The 20,416-nt window shown below is 45.2% G+C and overlaps 1 protein-coding gene across 1 annotated transcript in view; it reads left to right on the top strand.

The window, feature by feature from the left end:
* The window catches only part of Clstn2 (calsyntenin 2), a 598,183-nt gene that overhangs the window by 569,212 nt on the left and 8,555 nt on the right, over positions 1–20,416 (top strand). Inside the window, exons 10-17 of the mRNA XM_028758966.1 lie at positions 2,289–2,455; positions 9,462–9,610; positions 11,502–11,725; positions 14,927–15,097; positions 15,499–15,644; positions 15,756–15,879; positions 16,569–16,753; positions 18,440–18,597. Of these exons, the coding sequence (XP_028614799.1) occupies positions 2,289–2,455; positions 9,462–9,610; positions 11,502–11,725; positions 14,927–15,097; positions 15,499–15,644; positions 15,756–15,879; positions 16,569–16,753; positions 18,440–18,597 (1,324 nt within the window). The remainder of the gene's footprint in view (positions 1–2,288; positions 2,456–9,461; positions 9,611–11,501; positions 11,726–14,926; positions 15,098–15,498; positions 15,645–15,755; positions 15,880–16,568; positions 16,754–18,439; positions 18,598–20,416) is intronic.

The following is a 20,416-nucleotide window of genomic DNA, read 5'->3' as shown; positions in this document are numbered from 1 at the left end:
TATCCACAAGGAAGGATCTAGATCAGAAAACCCCAAATTGTCCTCCCATAGCCATGGCTATTTCAGGCCATCCCTCAAAACCATATTAATTTTGGAATTCCCTGTGAACCAAACACTAAACAAAAGTCTTATATTCAAAGCAAAGAGTCCTTATGTGGCAAGGAAACAACCCCTGGGGACAAAATGGCTTAACACATAAAACCAGATTGTTCCTGAAGCAGAGGATATCCTGAAGCACAGCAGTGGGGATACATCTGGGTCTTACTTGGTCCCATGTGCTTCTTCTAGCTCTGCCCTACATTTTACATTGTCCTTATCATCCCAGCCTAATGGCAAGATGGCTTCTGCAGCTGTGGCTTCTCTATAGAAAGACAACAAGAATTAAATTGTAAACCTTCTGAGAGAGAAAAAAAATAGAAGCTTTTATGTATAAGCTATCAGTCATCATCTCTCACGATGGTAGCCTAAATTTGGTCCCATGCATATTCTGGAACCATAATTATAGCTTTTTGAATGCCAGGTACTGATTGGCTTCATTTCGGTACTTGGCCCCAGACCCACCCTGAATCCATCACTGGAGCAATGATGGTATAATAAAATTTGCTTAGACTCTATCCCTGTAGTCAGTCCATGCCCAAGGCCTCAGGGCTGCCTTAGCAAGAAGGAAAGGGTGAAAGAGAGCTGCAGTGCCCATGAAGACCCTGATAGGATTCAGCGCATCGTCTCCTTCAATTCAACGGGCAATTATGAAGTGTCTGCTGTGTGCCAGGCAGAGTATAGCATGCCAAGAGGACACAAGAGGCCAAGTGTTCTTGAGAAGAATAAATGAGTCAACTTATGCACAGTGTCTGGTGCACCCTCAGCCCCTAATACTTACTTGCTCAGTATTGTCTTCATTAAAATGAATAATGCATGAGTGATCCTTGCTATCCAGGAAAGAGAGGCTTAAACTAATAAATTATAGCAGCTTGCAAAGAGCAAGCCTGCGGGTAGCATCAAGGAGAGAGATCACATAAGGAGTATGCAAAAGGACCAATGTGGAGAAGCTCACTGCTCAGTGCTGCTCGGTGCTTCTTAACCTTGGCTTCCCATCTGCTTTACCCAACAAGCTTTGAAAACTCCCCATACCAGTTTATCTTTTTAAAAGATTTGCAGATGGTTAAAATGATAACCATTTAAGCTACTAAAGACAGCACATACATGTAAACAATTCGCCAGCAATGCCAGGTGGAAGGGGCTGCAATAAAACCAACTGACAGTGATCCAAGCCCTAAGCCTGGAGCACAGTGGGACTCAGGGCTGGGACAGGGCATAGGAAGCAGGGACTCAATAGAGTTTGAGGAAATAGCACTGACAGGAAATCTAAGAGACCTTAAGAAATGATGAAATTTGCCTAATCTGGGGAGCAGGGAGGACAGGGTAGGGGTGAGTATAAGAGCAACAAGTGTGAGGGTGAGCCCAGGCAAGACCACCCGTATCTAGGCAGTAGAAAGAGCCACGCAGTATGTTGGCAAGGGTGATTCAGTAATGGAAAACATTCAGTAATTTCCATAGGAAAGCAGAAAGAAATGGGGCATCAAGGAATTACAAAGACTTTCCGAACACTCTAAGAAACATAAGAACTGTGTACCAAAGGAGCACCCACTACCCAGAGGGCTTTGTTGGCACACTCCAGCTCTCTAAAAAGCGGCAAGGGTACCACAGTGCCACTTGCTGGAAGGCTGCCCTTTGGGGAGCTGGGAAAGCCACTCACAGGCAGGCATAGTCTATTCTCAAGCCTCAGGCAACATCAAGCACAGAAGCAGCAGAGCTGCTGTGTGGAGCCAGACAACATACCAAAGCAAGGAGACACAAAGGTGTCCTGTGACCCATGGGCACTCAAGTTTTCAAAACCTTTCCTAGGAACTATCAAGATGGGAACCTGGTCCGTCTTCCCTCCACGTCCTGTTTGCTTTCTGAACAAAAAAATCAAGCAAGCACCATACTAAATCTGTCCATGCAATCCTCCCAAAGATAGGGGAGGGAGGGAGGCTGTAATTAATAAAGATACCAGGAAAGGCTATCTGGGTAAGGTGGGCTATAAGCAAACCTCATGGGAAGCCTGGCTTGGAGACCAGGGAGGAGATGGGAATAGCTTCTAATGAGGCTGCAATCTGAGCATTTAGGACAATACATGGGCACAGGCAGACCCAAGCTCCCACAGTGCTCAGCATCTGCAGATGGTATTTGGTGTTGTCCTTCCTACCTATTATCCTCAAGGCAGATGACAATATTTCTTGTTCTTACAGGAGGCGAAGTGGCCAAACCACGGTTTGCACAATTTTTCCATGGCAGCCTTGCAAGTCTCACAATCCGTCCTGGCAAAATGGAAAGTCAGAAGGTGATTTCTTGTTTGCAGGCCTGCAAAGAAGGGCTGGATATTAATTCCTTGGAAAGCCTTGGGCGAGGAATAAAGGTAAGGAAGGCACAGTGCTATCTATAACCACTGATTTATGAGTTGAAGGCTATCCAAGACCTAGCATGCCAGGATATAGTTATTCCCACAGAAGCCTCACAGAAATGGCGCCTCAGTTAAGGTGTGGCCACATTTTAATAGGGAACAGGTAGTGACCATGACTTCCAGAATGGACTTCTGATGCCAGCTCCTGAAACTTGTAGAACAGGTGCTGTGGAGTAGACAGTTGAAGCCATTCCATGTCTGCCTGGAGGGAGGTATGAAGCTTCATTTGTCTGTAGAGTGGTTGGTTGCCTTGCTATTCATTTGCCTAAAGGCACTAAAGCGGCATGCAAGAATACATTTCAGAAACATAAAAAGTAAACAAAAAAATTACAACTCCAAAACACAAATGAGGAAAGAAAGAGAAGACAGACATGAGGTAGAAGTGGAAAACAGATATGACAGCCACTAGGTCTTACATTGCTGAAGTGGAGCCAATTCCCCTCCAAGCAATATCTGGAAGTCAGAAGGAACTTGAAAAGATTTGTGATTTTTATTGCTTATGTGAAACAAAAATACACACCTGATTTGGGAAATCAGAGCTGTGTCCATAGGAAACTATCTCCTGGGAGGCAGGGGGAGAGGCAGCTGTGGCCCCAGCGAGCTTCTCTCCCACAGGCAGGGTTACCTTCTGGCCTCATCCAGCTATAAGAAGCTCCTGCTGGCCCTAGGCCCCTGAGTTATGAATAAAAATAAGGATCAGTCTCGTCTAAGGCCCAGATGAAGTATCCCAGTCACCAGTTTGAGAATGGGAGTCCCGAACCCTTTCTAGAAGTCAGGATGTCCCACCCTCTGTGTCCTGGAGACCAGGACAGCTCCTCGGGTCCCCAGAATCCATAGTTGTTTCCCCTTTGGCCATTTTCCAAGGGACAGTGACAACATCAAAGGACTACCACTGCTGCCCATCTGTACCCAGTCTGCCACGGCCCTGCCTTGCCATCTATGGGCTGCACTTCCTAGCCAGTGGCTTGCTTTCCAGCAGAACCTGCTCCTAACAGGGGCCTGATGCTTGAAAATTCTGTCCCTGGGTATCCAAGCAGTTCCTACTGGTCTGAGCACCTATGATGTTCATTAAAATGTGATCACCTCAGCAAACATGTCATGTTTAAGGTGTAGAAAGGGTTTTGTAGTAGTGTCCTGGAGACCAGGACAGCTCCTCGGGTCCCCAGAGGTGGATGCTCTCAGCTTATTCTCTTCAGATAACTCAGTGGTCCTAGTGGTGAGTAAACCTGCTTGGGTACCCACTACTTGACAGTGAGCACTCTGAGAGGCAGGCACTGCTTGTCTTAAAGGCTCTATGACCATTACTCTTCTCAAGACCTCTTCCCATTGACAAAAGTACTATGAGGTTCTCAACAAGGTACTGAGAACTGAAGAATAAAGTATGTTCAAGAAACCCTTAAGTTAGTGATGGGCTGAGCCAGAGTTGGAATCTAGGCAGCCCCACTTCAGAGCCTCCAATTCAGGGTGAATGGCCTCCAGGGAAGGTTCCCAGAGAAGAGAATGTGTAAGGACAGGTAGGGTTGTGCCTGTGGAAAGAGGGGATTGGAGAGGCCAGCCGTTCCAGGATTTGGGAATCTGAGCAGTAGCAAAGGAGCATTGCAGAAAGCACAGTAACCGCAAGGCCAGTGTCGTGGGCACCCAAGCACTGGCACAAAAGTTGGACCAAATAGCTCGGTGGAGACCACACCATGGATACTCCTGGATGTATTTAGAGGTATAATTCTTACCTATCAGCACTAAGAGCCATTGAGAGCTCAAGCAAGAGGGAATAATCTTGTGTTACACATGTGTGCGTATGTATGTATGTATGTATGTATGTATGTATGTATGTATGTATGTGGAGTTAAAGGTGCCTACCCTAGACATGGGGTCAGAATGAGAAAATGGAAGAAATACAGTAGGCATGGTTAGACAATATTGACCTTCCAGATATTGTTTAGGATGGTTTTGACATACACATACATGCATGTTAATCACATATCATTAGAGGAAGCATAGAAGACCACTTCATACTAGAAATGCTGGTCTAATCCTTATGCGTTATTTTCTTGGGCTATTGTCTACCCAGTACTATAGAGATCCAACCTCCAACCCTTTTTTTCTCACTCCAACTCCCTGCCTGCCTTGGAATGCATGCTCTGCTTTGAACCATCCCGAGGGGCCACTGTTGCAGAGTTCCAGGCTTGACAGAGCAAGTAAAGCGGAGATCCTAGACTTAACAGCCAGGCAATTTGTGAATTATAAATTAAGAACCAAAGTGGTTTCTACAGAGTAGTCCTAGCCTGTGGAAAGGACATGTGCGAAGATAAGTGTCATACAATCGAGAAGAGTCTGAGGGGAGGCTTCTCAGCAACCCACCTGCTCTTGCCCAAGTCACCACAAATGATCCTTCCCCATCCCTAAGGCATGGCTTGTGAGAGCTCCAGGTCTGTGAGAGAAGTTAATAAGACACACAGTTTACACAGCACTCACTGGGGGCTGTTTTATGTTCATTATCTCTGCTCCTCAAAACAAATTAAATATTATGACCTCATTTCAAAAGCAAGGGGACTGGGGCTTGGGGATTTGTCCAAAATAAGTCCGTGTTCTTCCCTTCACACTAGCAACTCTGATTAAAAGATGGTCTTGACCATTATTAAAACTAACTTCCTTCTGTCCCTGTGTATCTCCCACACATCATTTCTGAATGACTCTCGTTCGATTTGCCAGTGACTAGCCTCCTTCTGTGTGACTGACTTATAAAGAAGCGAGATATCACTTGCTGAAGGAATGTCTTCACTCACAGGGCCTAGTACGAACTCTTTGCTCCACTTGTCTTCCTGTGGATCATGCAAGAGGTCATTGAGCCCCCAAAGGGGTGACGACCCACAAGTTCATAACCTCTGCTGTACAGGGTTATGCTGGCTGTTGTATTGCATCCATGCAAGATACTGTGTAACAGCTACATTTTGGAAGAGTATCTTGTTCTAATTTTCCTGGCACCACCATCATCAGTGTATGAGAGCAAAAAGAGATTAGGGACCTTAAGAGCCAGACACTTGTAGGTTCTCAGCACCAATATTTATTTACTATTTGCTGCCTTGGTGTTTCTGGGCAAGATATTTGAACCTTGTATAAAATGGAATTAATACTATGTATCTTTTAGCATTGTATTAATTTACCAAGCATATAGATATGCATCCCTGTAGCAAACATACTGGGTCCTCAACAAATCACAGGTCCTTTCTGGCACAGGAGACCTTTCTGTCAAGTTGTTACTTAATTTTCTTATGTATTTGGAGGCAGGTGCATGCCATGATACTCACACAGAGGTCAGGAGTCAACTTGAGGAATTCAGTTCCCCCCTGCCACCATGTGGGTCTCAGGGATGGAATTCAGATTGTCAGGCTTGATGGCAAAGGCTCTTACTCTCTCAGCCATTTGGTGCAGATCAAAGAGGCTGGCAGGTGACCGAGGAATGTCAAGGTGCCCAGCAAGCTATGGCCAGCCTGTTGTTGAAGCACAAAGAGCCCAGGCTATGGATAAGACTTTCACCGGTAGTCCAGCCCATAAGGAAACTGAAGAAAACAGCTGAATAGCTGGGAGAAGTGGCCATTCTGGAAGGCATCTTCCAGCCTGCCATCTTTCAGTCTGGCATCTTCCTGGCTCTCTATGGCCACAGCACAGATTCCTAAGGACCTGTGGGCACCATCTGTCCCTATGGTTATGCCAGTACAAGCATGTCTGCCACATAACCACAGAATACTGCAGCTAGAAAAATATGAGAACCCATGTGGGCTTTTATTGATTCTGCAAGAATTGTATTGACACCTGGGCTTAGTACTGTCTTCATCTCCTTTGGTCAGAAGGGCGTTTCTGACAGCCTAGGGAGTAAACTGGAAATCCAACACATTGGCTAACCTATGCTTTCACTAAGAGGATTCAGTGAAGACATGTGCTCTGCTCATTGGCTAGGAATGCTACCAGGTCATCTTTCTAGACCAGTACTTCTCAAATGACCCTTTCAGAGGGGTTACCTAAGACCATCCAAAAATACAGATATTTATATTATGATTCATAAGTGGAGCAAAATTAGAGTTATGAAGTAGTAACAAAATTAATTTTATGGTTGGGGGTCATCACAACATGAGGAACTGTATTAAAGGATTACAGCATTAGAAAGGTTGGGGACCACTGCTGTAGAGGAACCTGCTGGTCTTCCTATCCACCCATCATGCCAGGCTCAAACCTTAGCCTACTCTGCAGTTCTCACCATCTTCATACTACTGCTTCCCTAGACCCTGTGGGAAAGCTGAGGAAAACTAGTAACCAGGCCCTGAGGGTTCTCACACACACAGCAGCAGCAGCACCACAAGCCTGTGAAAAAGCACCAATGACACTGAAAAGGAGCAGACGAGAGTTCTGAGTAGTGTTGTTGGTAGGAAGGCCTTAAATCTTCTTGGATCTAGACTGGATGGCTTGTAAAATATCTCCAATCTGATTGTGACCCATTTGTGTGTAGTGGCTTCAGAGCTGAGCAGCCTAAGTAGAAGTTATCTGTGACTAGAGACACACCCAATGGCTGGCTGTGAAACATGAACCTGGAGCCTCTTAAATGTAGGCCATGGGAGCTATGCTCGTGGATGGAGACCACAGCTCAGAGAGAGTCTACCCAGGGGTTTGAGAGACAGGAAAAAATAGTTAGACCATGGGGAAGGCAACAAAGGCACAGTGTCCTTATCAGCAAAGACTCAACAAAGATGGGCTTACTACAGCACTGGGATTATTACCCAAGTTCTCACATTGTAGACATTCTTAATCTAAAGTTCTGAAATACAAAACTTCATAAGCACTGATAAGCTAACACAAATGGAAAGTTACATTTAGTCTCCTTTGGCAGGCCCCAGTCAAACCACAGGCACACTAAAATGTATTATATACAATATTCAGATTTTCAGACTGTGTATATGAGGTATGCATTTCATTGGTAGAATTAGGTTCTAGCCTTACAATATCTTATTACATAAATGTGCAGATATTTCAAGTCTTAAAAAAAAATAGAAAATCTCAAATGCTTCTGGCCCCAAGTGTTTCATTTGTAGTATATTCATCCTGTATGTTATCTCATTTAAACTTCAGACAGATATTCATTTTTTCAGCTTTAAATGAGGAAATGAAGTTCAGAAAGAGGAACTAACTGTCCAGATCTGTACTTTGTAATGTGCATTGGATCCAAAATGACAATCCTAAATGTTGTGGTCCCTCAGACATGCTCCATAGCCTCAGAGAAGAAACATGGCTGGGAAGGGCTGACTTCATCCTCCAGACACATTGACCTATTGTGGTAATAACTCCTCAGACTCAGTAGATTGACACATAGAAGTGTTTTCCTCTTAAACTCAGTAGTGGAGGTGAGATAGAGTTCCTGGATAGAGGCTGAAGGTCACTGAAGTGGAGGGAGAAGACTAGCAAACCCCATATGGCGTTTTCCAGCCTTGGCCCAGCTCATCATACTGTATTTCTGGTCATGTCTCATTGGTTGGGTATGGTCATGTAGCCTTGGAACACATGGCACATGGGAGGCAGGAAGTATCACTTCTATTGTGCCCGGGAAGGGGAGTGAAGCAGGGTTTGGTACTGTGATGATTCATTCTGCTAAAACGTAAGAAGGAGGTCCTGGGTGGACTGAGGGAAATGATGCTGAGTGAAATGGAGGCTTGGGGGTCCATCCATTTAGTCATCGACAGACTTTCTCAGATCACTGGGGCTAGTTTCTGAGATCAAGGGATTAATGGGGGTCCCTGTGTTCAGTGAGAAAAGCCCTCATCAGTGTGCCAGGAAATCATGCTACTATTTGGGAAGTGCCACCAGAGAAAAGCACACAATCCTAGGACAACCTACATGAGGAAAGCTGAGTGCTTCAAGAACTAGAAAACAATAAAATACTTATATAGTAGCTAAGACTCGTCAGTTGACTAGGTCCACCATGTGACTGACTCACATGGCTCAATGTCACCAACGATGAATGACACATCCGTCTCCAAACACAGAACAAGGGTATCACTATGAAGACATTGAGTCAGGTCAGGGAAAAGTAAATGGATAGTTTTTCTGAAACCCATTAAAACATATATTCAACATCCTGTGTAGTAAGAAAAATATGAATTAAAACTAGAATAAGTTGACCTTTGTTACACCTCAGTCTGGCCAAGCTTCCAAAGGTTGACAGCATACAGATGGCTGCAGTTAGAGAAGAGGTACTTGCCCTCTGCTAGAAGGTGCGTGTGTGCATGTGTGTGTGCATGTGCATGTGCCTGTGCGTGTGCGCGTGTGTGTGAATGGGTGGGTGCCCACATACATGTGTGCACTTGTACACATGTGGGTGCACAGACTTTCACAATTCCAGCAATCAGAAATTTGTAAGCATGGGCAAAAAGCATATATTACTATTTGACCTAGAAATTTCCCTTGCCAAGATTTGTCCTCCAGATACACCCTCATGCTTATATATATGAGATATACAGAGAGAGACATAGATAGATTGTGGAAATAATAATAAAAGATTGAAATTAGCACAAAAACTCTATTACAGGTCATGGGAGGGTCATCCTTTTCATCCCAGAACTCAAGAGGAATAGGCAGGCTAATAATCTCTGAATTTGAGGCTACCCTGGTCTACATAGTAAATTCCAAGTCAGTCAGGGCTACATAATGAGACCATCTGTAGATCAAAACAAAAATACTTCCTATTAGGAACAGTGTGCCTGGGTTTTCAGAATTCCATCCTGTGGTTCAGACTGATATCTCTAAGAATGTCAATCCTTGGGGTAGAACTCCTAGGGAAGGCCCTGAAGTTCTTCAGAAGTTCTGGAAACAATTTTGGTGGCATTAGTGGCCACTTTGTGGATGTAATTTTACAGTTTTCAGAGGGCCGTGCCTTCCATTGACCATATTTCCCACGATGCCCACTTCTATCTTCCAGTATCACTTCAACCCTTCACAGTCCATCCTCGTGATGGAAGGCGATGACATTGGGAACATCAACAGAGCCCTCCAGAAAGTCTCCTACATCAACTCCAGGCAGTTCCCAACAGCAGGAGTCCGGCGCCTCAGACTCTCTTCCAAAGTCCAGTGAGTGAAAGCCACTCAGCCTAGGCCCAGCTGAGGAGGCAACAGTGGTCCCTTTAAAATGTAGACTTCTCTCATTCAACATTCCTCAACTCTGCTATCCACCAAAGGATGCTTCGGGGAGCTATGCTTTTGCTTTCTTAAGGGAAATGTTATCTTATATCACCAATTCAAACCCAGCTTTCTGTGTTTTATCTAATCTAGTGCCTAGACAGCCCTGTTCTCCAGCAGCTAGATCTAAAATGGTCTGACATAAAGGCATAGTATCTGGTACATGGTAGATACTTGACAAATATTTATTAAATTCAATCAAATTGACCAACTTTACTTGTAGAAATTCTAAATATTACAAGAATGCCAGGAGACGACAAGGCATGGTTCTTGTCCCCCGGGAGCAGAGTTCAACTGGTGAAATGAGATTACTGAAGGTTTTGATAGCTCACTTTTAGTCTTCCTGACTCACTTCCCAGACATGGCAGCTACCTGAGATGACTGCTAGGCAGGGAACCCCAGAGAGACTCCCAGGAGGTAGAAATGGAATCGAGACCACCTAGGAGAGAAGAACTCAGGAGGAAGAAACAAGTGTGGGGAGGATGAGTCTGCTGACTGCTACATTTCTGGGTCTGGCAGAGATTCCCCCTTGGGTAGCAATACTCATTGGGGTGATACAAAGAGCATTCCCACTCCAGAGGCCTAAGGTTAGATGTAGACACCTCTCAGTCAGCTCCAAAGTAGAGCAAAGAAGAGGGAAGAGACTGCCCAGTGCCCATCTCTGAGACCTACCATCCAGGTCTGCAAGGAGAATGCAGGAAGAGAGGAACCTACTGGGGAGACATGTCAAAAACCGCAAGGGAGACAGGAAGCTGGACTGGGAACCTGCAATGGCAGACAGATCTCAGCATCTCACCTAGAGCATGAAGAGAAGAAAAATCCATCTCTACAGGGGACTTACACAAAGGGCTTTTCTTCTTCCATGGGGACCTTCGCACAGTGTTCATGATGATGGCTGTCTCTTTAGAGCTCTAGCATCAATCCCTAGAGCACATAATTGGTCTAGGCAAGGCTCACTATTTTTTCCCAAGTCTTTGGATTCCATGATAACAGAGTATCGATGACATATAGGCTTCAGTGAGCCCTAGTGAGAAAGGTTGGACTCAAACCGTGATGCAGGCTCTGGACAGCAGGTTTTTTTGAGGGTCTTTATAACTAATTATTATTAATGTAGGGTTAGTACTACTCTCCTTATCATATAGATAAGATGTCAAAATACAGAGCAACAATATACCAGCCAGAAGTAGCCTAACAGGACATGGATCCTCATCTATCCCACTTCCCAGCCTTGGTTCTTGTAATATCATTTCTGACTCCCAGACTTTCATGTGGCAGTGCACTAGGGTGAGGTAATAGAGTGACAGCTGCCTTCTGCTCTTACCCATAGAAGAGGAGCACTCCTGTGCTGTCCCCACAGAGACAGAACACATACGTATGCCACAGCAGGAGAATTTAGCCCTGGGGTCTCATTTAGTAAGATGACTACAGCCAACCAGACTGTAATTCCCTTACCAAATACTAATGCACAAAGGCAAGCAGTTGCCTCCTAATTAATACTGCCATTGATTACTTTGCTAAAAGATAATGAAAGCTTTAATAGTTACTTGTTGCTAGTATAGAAAAGTCCCACCCCTCCCAGGAGCCAGTCTTTTAAGTCTCCGCATTGTTAGTGGTTAGAATGGTAATGTGGTTTTAAATGTGAAGGTCTGCTGATGTCCTCAGAGACTCTTAACAGCTGGGCCAACCGGCAAGGACTAGAGGTGGCAGTCCCTTACCCTTGACTCTAGGGTGGATAGTTTAAATCATCAGCTGATCCAAGCCATGACTGCAGATGTCTTCCCAGGTGCTTTGGGGAAGATGTGTGCATCAGCATCCCAGATGTGGATGCCTACATCATGGTCCTGCAGGCCATCGAGCCCCAGATCACCCTCCAGGGAACAGAGCGTTTCTGGAGACCTGCTGCCCAGTTTGAAAGTGCCAGAGGAGTGACTCTCTTCCCTGACATCAAAATTGTGAGCACCTTTGCCAAGTCCGAGGCCTCTGGGGACATGAGAGCCACAGGCTCAGGTATGTACAGGGCCATAGGGAGGGTGGATATTAACCCCTTACAGACAAGTAAAATGATACTTCAGGACAACCGCACTGCTCACCAGTGGCAAAATGATACACAGTAGGAAAAACCAAACGAAGCTAGAAAAATTCAGATGATCAGCAGGAGGAAGGACAGACAGCTTAACCAAGTGTAGCACACCCATGTAAGTGGCAGGAAGCAGGAAGGAAGACACTATGCTATATGCTAAGTGAAATGTAGTGACACGCACACTTGGTGGTATCCATGTAGCATGATAAAGGCCGTGTAAGAAAGAGATACCCAGAAGAAAAGGTACTTGATACTGACAGCAATGTCCTCTGAGAGTCATGGAGAGAGATGATTTGTTTCTGCTTCCTTTCCCTTCTTTGTGACTGCAAAAATGTCTTGAAGTGGGTGTGAATTTTTCTGATCATTAGAAGAAAAGCTAAAGGGGTTCAAAGGATAGAATCCAGCTTTGCATTATCACTTACAGAGCAGAAGGCTGGGTCTCACGTGCCAATAGGACTGAGCTCTGGGCGGGGGGAGGTGGGAGACTTCCAGGTTGTTATTCCCACCAATTTCATTATTAGGACCATTGCTGAGGGAAGGATTAGTTTCTATTCTCTGCTGGGGAGAAACGCACGGTTACACAGAAAGCAAGAGCATATGCTGTGGGCAGTAAAGAAGCCAACAGAGGGAAGTCTGCAGACAAGAAGGGAAGGACACCTTCCTTCTGCGACTCTGAGGGACTTGGCATTACAGGGAAATGCATGTTTGAGTGCCACGCTTCGAATCGTCTTCCAAAAGCACAATTTCAGCTCCCTTCCCCCCATCCAAAGCCACTGCTAATGATGTGCTGGTACCAGTAGACCTGAGTCCCCAAAGAGCTACTTGTATAATAATCCCAATTACCCGCCACCTTAAACCACGCTGGTCCCTAGTGATTAGGTTCTCAAGGGGCAGACCTCCTGAGCACCTAAAAATAGTTGGCATTTCACACCTGGCCAGCCAAGGTGGCTTCTGAGTTACATGCCAAGGTGCATTAAGTCATGTGACCTTCACTCCTCTGTTGTCCTCATTTGTGGCTAAAATCAGACCGAAAAGGGAAGGCCTGCTGATTTCACTGGTCAAAGCCCAGGAGCAGGGAGCTTTGCTGCAGTGACACTCACACACAGGCAATGCAAGAGAAAGCAGTTAACTGGGTCCACATTTTACTTTCTATTTATGAGAGGTGCACACAGAGCACATAGCCCAGTGCCCGAGAGCTATTATTAGTAGTTTTAAATTTCTACACTTACTGTTGAAATAGTCATTTTTACGAGAGTCTTAAATGAGGAGGCTAACTGTGTTTGCTACCAAGCCACAGTGACAGGCTCTAGGGTCATCTTCTGCATCCCCCCCAACCCCCATTGACACATATGCACACATACTCACACTTTTCCATATTTATGCAGGGGCACACACGTACACACTCAACACCCCCATGCATGCATGCTTTCATGCTTCTGTGCTACTTAGCTCTTTTGTAACCATCTCCTCTCTGACCCCTGCTATTGATGTATTGCAAGTATGTTTTCATTCAACACTACCTCTGACCCCCAGGCTACGGTCATCTCCTAATCTATAGATGAGCAGTTGCTGGCCCAGGAGCTCACAGTAGTTTTTAGCTCTTAGTGGTAACCACCCAACTAAACCAGAGCAGGAGATCGGCTTCTTCTAGAGGGCTCAGCCTTGGATGATCCCCTCTGAGTACCTAACACAGCAGTCTCTTCAACACAGTGGATCCAGGAAAGTAGAGGTGGAAGATAATGCCATAGGGAAAGAGGCATGTGATGGCAGCCAGGACATGCTCCTGCCTCGTGTGGCTCTGTCAGCCATATCATGAGGAAGATGACCTAACTTCACCCAACAGGAAGCTAGAAAACACCTGGAAGAGATTTAAAGTTACACATTCACTACCAAAGGTTGGCTTCAGTATTAGTGCAGATTATTTTTATATACTGTTAGTGGCACATAGAGCCATCACAGTAACAATTTAGGCACATGAAAATTCTAATAATATATAGTTAATGAGAACAGAACTATTCCAGATACCACTGAATATTTTAAATTAAAATAATTATCTTGTCCTTTGAATGTCTTTTTAAACATTTGTATTTTTACAGATACTAATAGTATTTAAAGACATGGCCTTGGAGGTGACACATTTCCAAAGTACAGGGTCAGAGCAACGTGCTCTATCCTATGTCTCCCGTTACTCTCTGTGTGACTTTGAGCAACTCTGTCCACTTCTTTGATCAGCTATTTCCCCAGTGATAATACTAGCGCCTATTATGTTTCCACTGTGCCTAGCACACAGCACACATTCCACAAGTAACAGTCACCTTTGTCTTAAACTGGGGTTTTCACTTAAGACTGCCAAATTGTCTGACATCTCAATATGTTGATAATTCCCTTGAGGAACTTGGAGTCATAAAATCAGGCAAAGACCACTCACTAGACTGACTAGCTTGCTACTGTGCTCCTCTGGAAGCCTATGAACTAATTAATTTACTTGAATTTACCAATTAAGAATTACCTTTTGTTTATATCTTGTTGACTTCATTGACAGATGATTAGTAAATAATCCATCTTTATTTTGGCAAAGCACAGTGGTCACTGCTCATGGCAGTTCCTTTGCCAGACTCTAAAGAAGTTCCTTCCATTAAGAACCTCAGAGCCTCCTGGACAGACAGACAGACAGACACACACACACACACACACACACACACACACAAGCACATACACACACAGTCTCATATGCATATGCACACACATGCATGCACACACATATTATCTGCACATGTACATGCACACAGATACGTACATGCACACATGCATGCACACACATGCACACACTATCCACATGGGAGAAGCTCTAAGATAAATGCAAGTTATGACTATGGCCTATAATGTCCCTGCAGATGAGGAAACTGAGTAGTATGTGGCTTCTCGGTGGCAGAGTGGGTTTGAGTTGCATACTCTCCCCCCACTAATTCATGCCACCTTAAACATGGCCAGATGAGCAGTGGGCGTGGCAGTGGGATATACACCTCCTTCTCCCGACCCACCTGGATTTGCAAGCAGTAGCAGGGGTGTTGTGATGAGCTAGAGATTTTTATGCTGGTATTTTTTTCCTGCATCCTTTTTGATGACAGCCCCAAAATCAGCAGTCTTGGAAGAAATGCTACACAACTTGGATTTCTGTGACATTTTGGTACTTGGAGGGGACTTGGATCCAAGACAAGAGTGTTTGGAACTCAACCACAGTGAGCTCCACCAACGACACCTTGATGCCACCAACTCCACTGCTGGCTACTCCATCTATGGTAAGACCCCACAAAGCCCGTCTGCTCAGTGATGTTCTCTCAGAATAGCCTTGTCCAGGGGATACTGAGTGTGGCAGCAGCTGGCGGTGGGGTGCATTATGTAGTCTTAGGAGTCAAGTGGAAATTTTTATGTTCCTAGACTTTACTTTCTAGAGTGACTCCAGCCTGTGAGTAAATTGCCCCCATATCCTTGCTCCTGGGGAATCTGTAGATAGACTAGTCTACATGAAAATTCTTTGGATTGGTTTAAGTTTTTGGAACTCTGCTTCCACTTGTTCTATACATAAGCATTCCGACTTTTACCCTTGGATTCAGAAGCCCTATGGCACATGTGTGTCCCCATGTCTTCAGTTCCCCCTCCTCTTTTACCTCCTGGCAGTAGTTGTGGTCTCTTGGTACAGGAGTGGGGTCCATGAGTCGCTATGAACAAGTGCTGCACCACCTCCGTTACCGAAACTGGCACCCCACTTCCCTTGAGACCCGGAGGTTCCGGATCAAGTGTTCAGAACTCAACGGGCGTTACACTAGCAATGAGTTCAACCTGGAGGTGAGTGTATCCTGCCATCATTAGGGGAGGCCTGACCTACCTGTCCATTCCCTCATTCATTCAGAGAACTATCACAAATGCCTACTTGCACCCCCTCGTTGCTCTTGCCAGGTCAGTGTCCTCCATGAAGTGAGAGTCTCGGATAAGGAACATGTCAACCACCTTATTGTGCAGCCGCCCTTCCTCCAGTCTGTCCATCACCCTGAGACCCGGAGTAGTATCCAGCGCAGCTCAGGTAGGATAGCTCAATGGCATTTCAGACACTGAACCCAACAGTAGCCACTGAACAGCATCCAAAGGTGCTCAGAGGAAGGGAATCTCACCACAGAGAAGCTACAAACCCTTTCTCTGGACACTCTTGGTTCCAATAGGGAGTCAGTCAGCTAAGCAAGAAATTTCATTCAATCAATAACGACAGAGATTAGTACAAAGGGATGGGGGAAATTACGCTAGTCATTTAAGGCCCAACTCAGAAGCTCCCCATGAACCCCTCACATATTCACCGTACTCAAAGTCCTCTGCCCATGCTTTTGTTTGAACACTTGCCATATAGTGTCACCAGATATCTGATGGCACTTGTATTGATGGTGCTACTAGACTTTGTAGTGCCTGAGTTTCTTTGGGAACTTCCATATAATTTGAGGAGAAAAGCCATGGGTAAAAGAGAATCCCCATTCACTAAATGCCTGCTATGCACCTATTGAGAAGCTCATGGAGATTATCTCCCTTACTCTCCACAATTACATAGCAGAGTGAGTAGAACAGTTGATACACATTTGATGAAAGTGTATCCCAGACTTAAGGACCCAGAACCCTACTGCTGGGAATTGGGAGGGAAGTTTGTGTTGTGAACATAGAGGTTTTGTATTTCAGAAGAATGAGCTGTATCTTTGTCAAGTTGTTTGGGTTCCTTTCTTGTTTCAGTGGTCCCGAGCATCGCCACTGTGGTCATCATTATCTCCGTGTGCATGCTAGTGTTTGTTGTGGCCATGGGTGTGTACCGAGTCCGAATTGCCCACCAGCATTTTATCCAAGAGACTGAGGCTGCCAAGGAGGCTGAAATGGATTGGGATGACTCTGCACTGACTATCACAGTCAACCCTATGGAGGTGAGTCTCTCTGGGATGGGAACTCTGAGTGAGATGCTTCTCTTGCCAATCAACATGGTTCTACCTCTCCCTCAATCCAGGATCCAGACTCCTCCTAGTCTAATGAGTCCATTTCCAGCGGTTCTCCCATCTCTGTGCTGCTTTAGTCCTCTTGACATGAAGAAGCCATACCACTGTGAACTGTGTTCTCTAATTTAAATGTGTGAATCACTCTTACCCCATAAACAGAACTAGAATTTTCTTATAGCAAGCAGTCATTCAGTATCTGTACCTCACTCCCACTGTACGTCAGAGCTGACTAACACTCAAGAATTCAATATTGAACTCTTGATGAGCTAACAGTGCGAATCAGACGGCCTATGGAGCCCACTTAAAGGCTCAGAATAAGTTAAAAAAAATACGACAACAATACCTGCCATTTAATAAGCTCCCTGTAAGACAGACCCTGTGCCAGATGTTCTGTATACACCAGCACCCTGTGAAATGGGAAGTGTCATCCTCATTTACCAACGTGGGAACTGAGAAAGGAGTTGTAACATGATCAAATACATACAACCAGCATTGAAACTCAAGATAGTACAACTCTGAGGTTCACTTGATTTCAGTTGTCCAGTAGCCCCCAGAAACCATCTATGGCCATGCAAGGGCCCTAATCTACATATATGCCTATCCTTCCTTTTGCCCATGGGTGCTTAGTATAGAAGACACAATCCCAGAGAAAAATCAGGAAAAGTCGTAGACAAATAGTAAAGATGATCATTGCTATCTGGTTCCTTTTTTAACAGCAGCTCCTGCTCCAGTTTCACACCCAGCTTGCCAGCATGGCTCATCTAAGGATGCTGGTGGTGAGCATCCTCATCCCCAAAGAGTTGAGCTTAAAGTGTGAGAAGCAAGAATGGTCTGAGGAGCAGACAGTAGTGTGCCTCAAAAAGGCTGACCTCTTGCTGAGGCTGCACTGGATAGAGTACTGGGGGCTGGCCGTGCAAAAACATAATAATCATTACAGCAGGCTAGAGTAAGGGAGGCCTTGTAAAAAGAGCACAGTTTGGAGATAACAGAATTGGACAGAAGGCCATCTAAAGAGGTGTGTAGCCTCGCAAGGCAACATATCACTCATGACCTGATTTTCCAACTCAAAGCATAAATCTAGAAAAGGGATATTGCTGGACTCACTGCAAAGCTGGAAGAAAGGAGAGTGGAACTGGAAAGGGTGGGGTGCGGTTTGAACTCACAAATCATGGCAAAAGGGAGCAGGTAGGGAAAGGGGGGGGCTAAACATTGGCTTTTGTGAAAGAATGGTTTAGAATGACAGAACTTTGGCTTAGAAGACCTGCTATTTCTTGCAACACAATGTTCCTGCATGGAAAGGTGTCCAAGATTAAGCATGATTCTGCCCCTGGGAAACAAAGAGTTAAGAACTTGAAATTTCCATTTAAAGGATCTGAAAGATTCAGTAAATGATGCTGCTGGTCTAAATGCCCATCTATAATTGGCACTAATATGTTTCCTTGACTATGTGCTGCTATTTTATACCCTTATCTGACTTGCTAAGTTTCCTCTTTTACAGAGATCCTATCTCTGGGCAGGGTGAGGGGTTTCACACTCCTTAGTGTTCGCTGCTCTCAGCTCCCACATGGACCCTGCTGAGTCCTTGATGCATATTTCTTTTCTCTCCTTGGTGTTCAGAAACATGAAGGACCAGGGCATGGGGAAGATGAGACTGATGGAGAGGAAGAAGAGGAAGCAGAGGAAGGCGGGAGCTCCAGCAGCAGTGGCTCTGATGACAGCGAAGAGGAGGAAGAGGAAGGGATGGGCAGAGTCAGACATGGGCAGAGTGGCACCAGGCAAGCCCAGCTGGAGTGGGATGATTCCACCCTCCCTTACTAGTGCCCATAGGTCTGCTGACCAACCCATGTGCCCCTTTTGTAAAACCCAACCCAGTGTATGCCCAAGCCTATCACATTCACCTCTGGTTTATATGACAGGTCTGGGATGGCCATCAGCTTCCTCGAAATCTGCCCTCTATGCATTGGACACTGCCTATGTCCCAACCATGGGTCAGTTCCAAAAGCCCACTGTCACCACCAGTGGGGACTGTAGGGTGGTTACATTGTCCTGTAGCTCTCACTTCTTTCTGCTCTGGGCTCACCCAGAATCCTATCATTCAACCTGCAGAGTTCTCAACACCTTGCTCTTTTCTGCAGGGGAGGAGCTCCCCCTTTGTGTCACTTGCTGCCCCTAGACTCAGTGTTTTCAAACTCCTTGGGTTATAACTCACTGTGTATGTACTTGACTAAATAGCCTTTCTCCACCTACACCAGCAGGTCCTCTATGCTGGGTCTCCAGGTTGCTTTATACAGAGAAGGCAGTAGAATCTCACTCATATACCTAAGATCTTAGGGCTTAAGAATTGAGAAGAAAGCCTTTGTTGAGGCATAATTGAGTTTCCACAGAAAGGCCCATAGTGAACTCATATATGCACACATGAGTGTGCAAGTGCACGTGTACACACACACACACACACACACACACACACTTCCAAGCTCAGAGAGCCTGTCTTTTTACTTCTTCTGAGACTAAATAAACTGTATAGCAAGTTTAAAACCAAGAATTAGTTGGTCTTTGACCATAAGTAGAGTGTGTCCTCATCATAGGGCTTGTTGACCAGCTTTCCAACCTGCCCAGACAATGCCTAAACCTATGTGGCCGCCCTACCCAGGACTACAATCATGGCAGAACCACAGGGCCCAGGAAGCACTTCATACAGGCACTCTTCAAGTGACAGCTTAGGCATGGATGTCACTAGGAGCCAAAGAAAGGATTGATGGGATGACCCAACAAGGCTTCATGGTCGATAAAGATCTGCTTTGGGTTTGATATGGCTGGACTCTCCCATCTAAGGGTAGCCCTGAAGGTTGACAAGGCTGTCACCACCCAGACTATGGTCCCTTATCTCCTATGTTACTGTTTTCTTTTTATGACATAACATCATTTCAGATGTAGTTGAACCAATATAGGCTCTACCAGCCTGAGATGTTAGTTGGGTAATTTAACTGCTAGAGATTCAAAGTATATGTGTGATAATAACAGCTGCTTCTTTCTTCTTCTCATAAAAAGAGGTGTGCTTTGAATAGAGGGCAAATATATCAAAATCCTAATTTCTTGTTCTTTCTTCTTATTTTAATAAGAAAGACTTTTCCATCTCCATTCTAACGTGGGCACTTCGTGAAGATTGTTGCTATAGTAACTGGTGGACAATCTTTTGTGGCCTAGAGAATAGCAGGCAAGAATTAAGGCCATTATAAGAGTTCCACAAGGCTTTGAGGAGATGTTTGTTTCAAACACCTTGAGCTCCTCTTTGTTTTCAATCTGTTCTTGTCATCCCCATCATCCCACTCTGCCCCATGCCCATCCTGAATTGGCTTGACCCAGGTCCACAGCTGATCTCTCATCACATAGCATTCAGATTCAACTGGATGTTGAATCTTCCCTGTGTTATCTAAACAGAGCACTCAGCCAGTGTCCAGTAGTGCTCTGCTCACCTTCCAGGCTTCGAGGATCCACACTAGGTCTTTGCTACCTTCTGGCTGGGGAGAGCTACTTTATGTTGCTTCTCCATCTCCTGGAGTGTTTTGTGCATACCTTCCATTTCTTGAGCCTTAG

The sequence above is a fragment of the Grammomys surdaster genome, unplaced genomic scaffold (assembly GCF_004785775.1).
Source record: "Grammomys surdaster isolate TR1022 unplaced genomic scaffold, NIH_TR_1.0 126248, whole genome shotgun sequence".
Taxonomy (NCBI): domain Eukaryota; kingdom Metazoa; phylum Chordata; class Mammalia; order Rodentia; family Muridae; genus Grammomys; species Grammomys surdaster.
The sequence above is the reverse complement of the archived record's forward strand: the minus strand, read 5'-3'. Positions and strand labels throughout refer to the sequence as shown.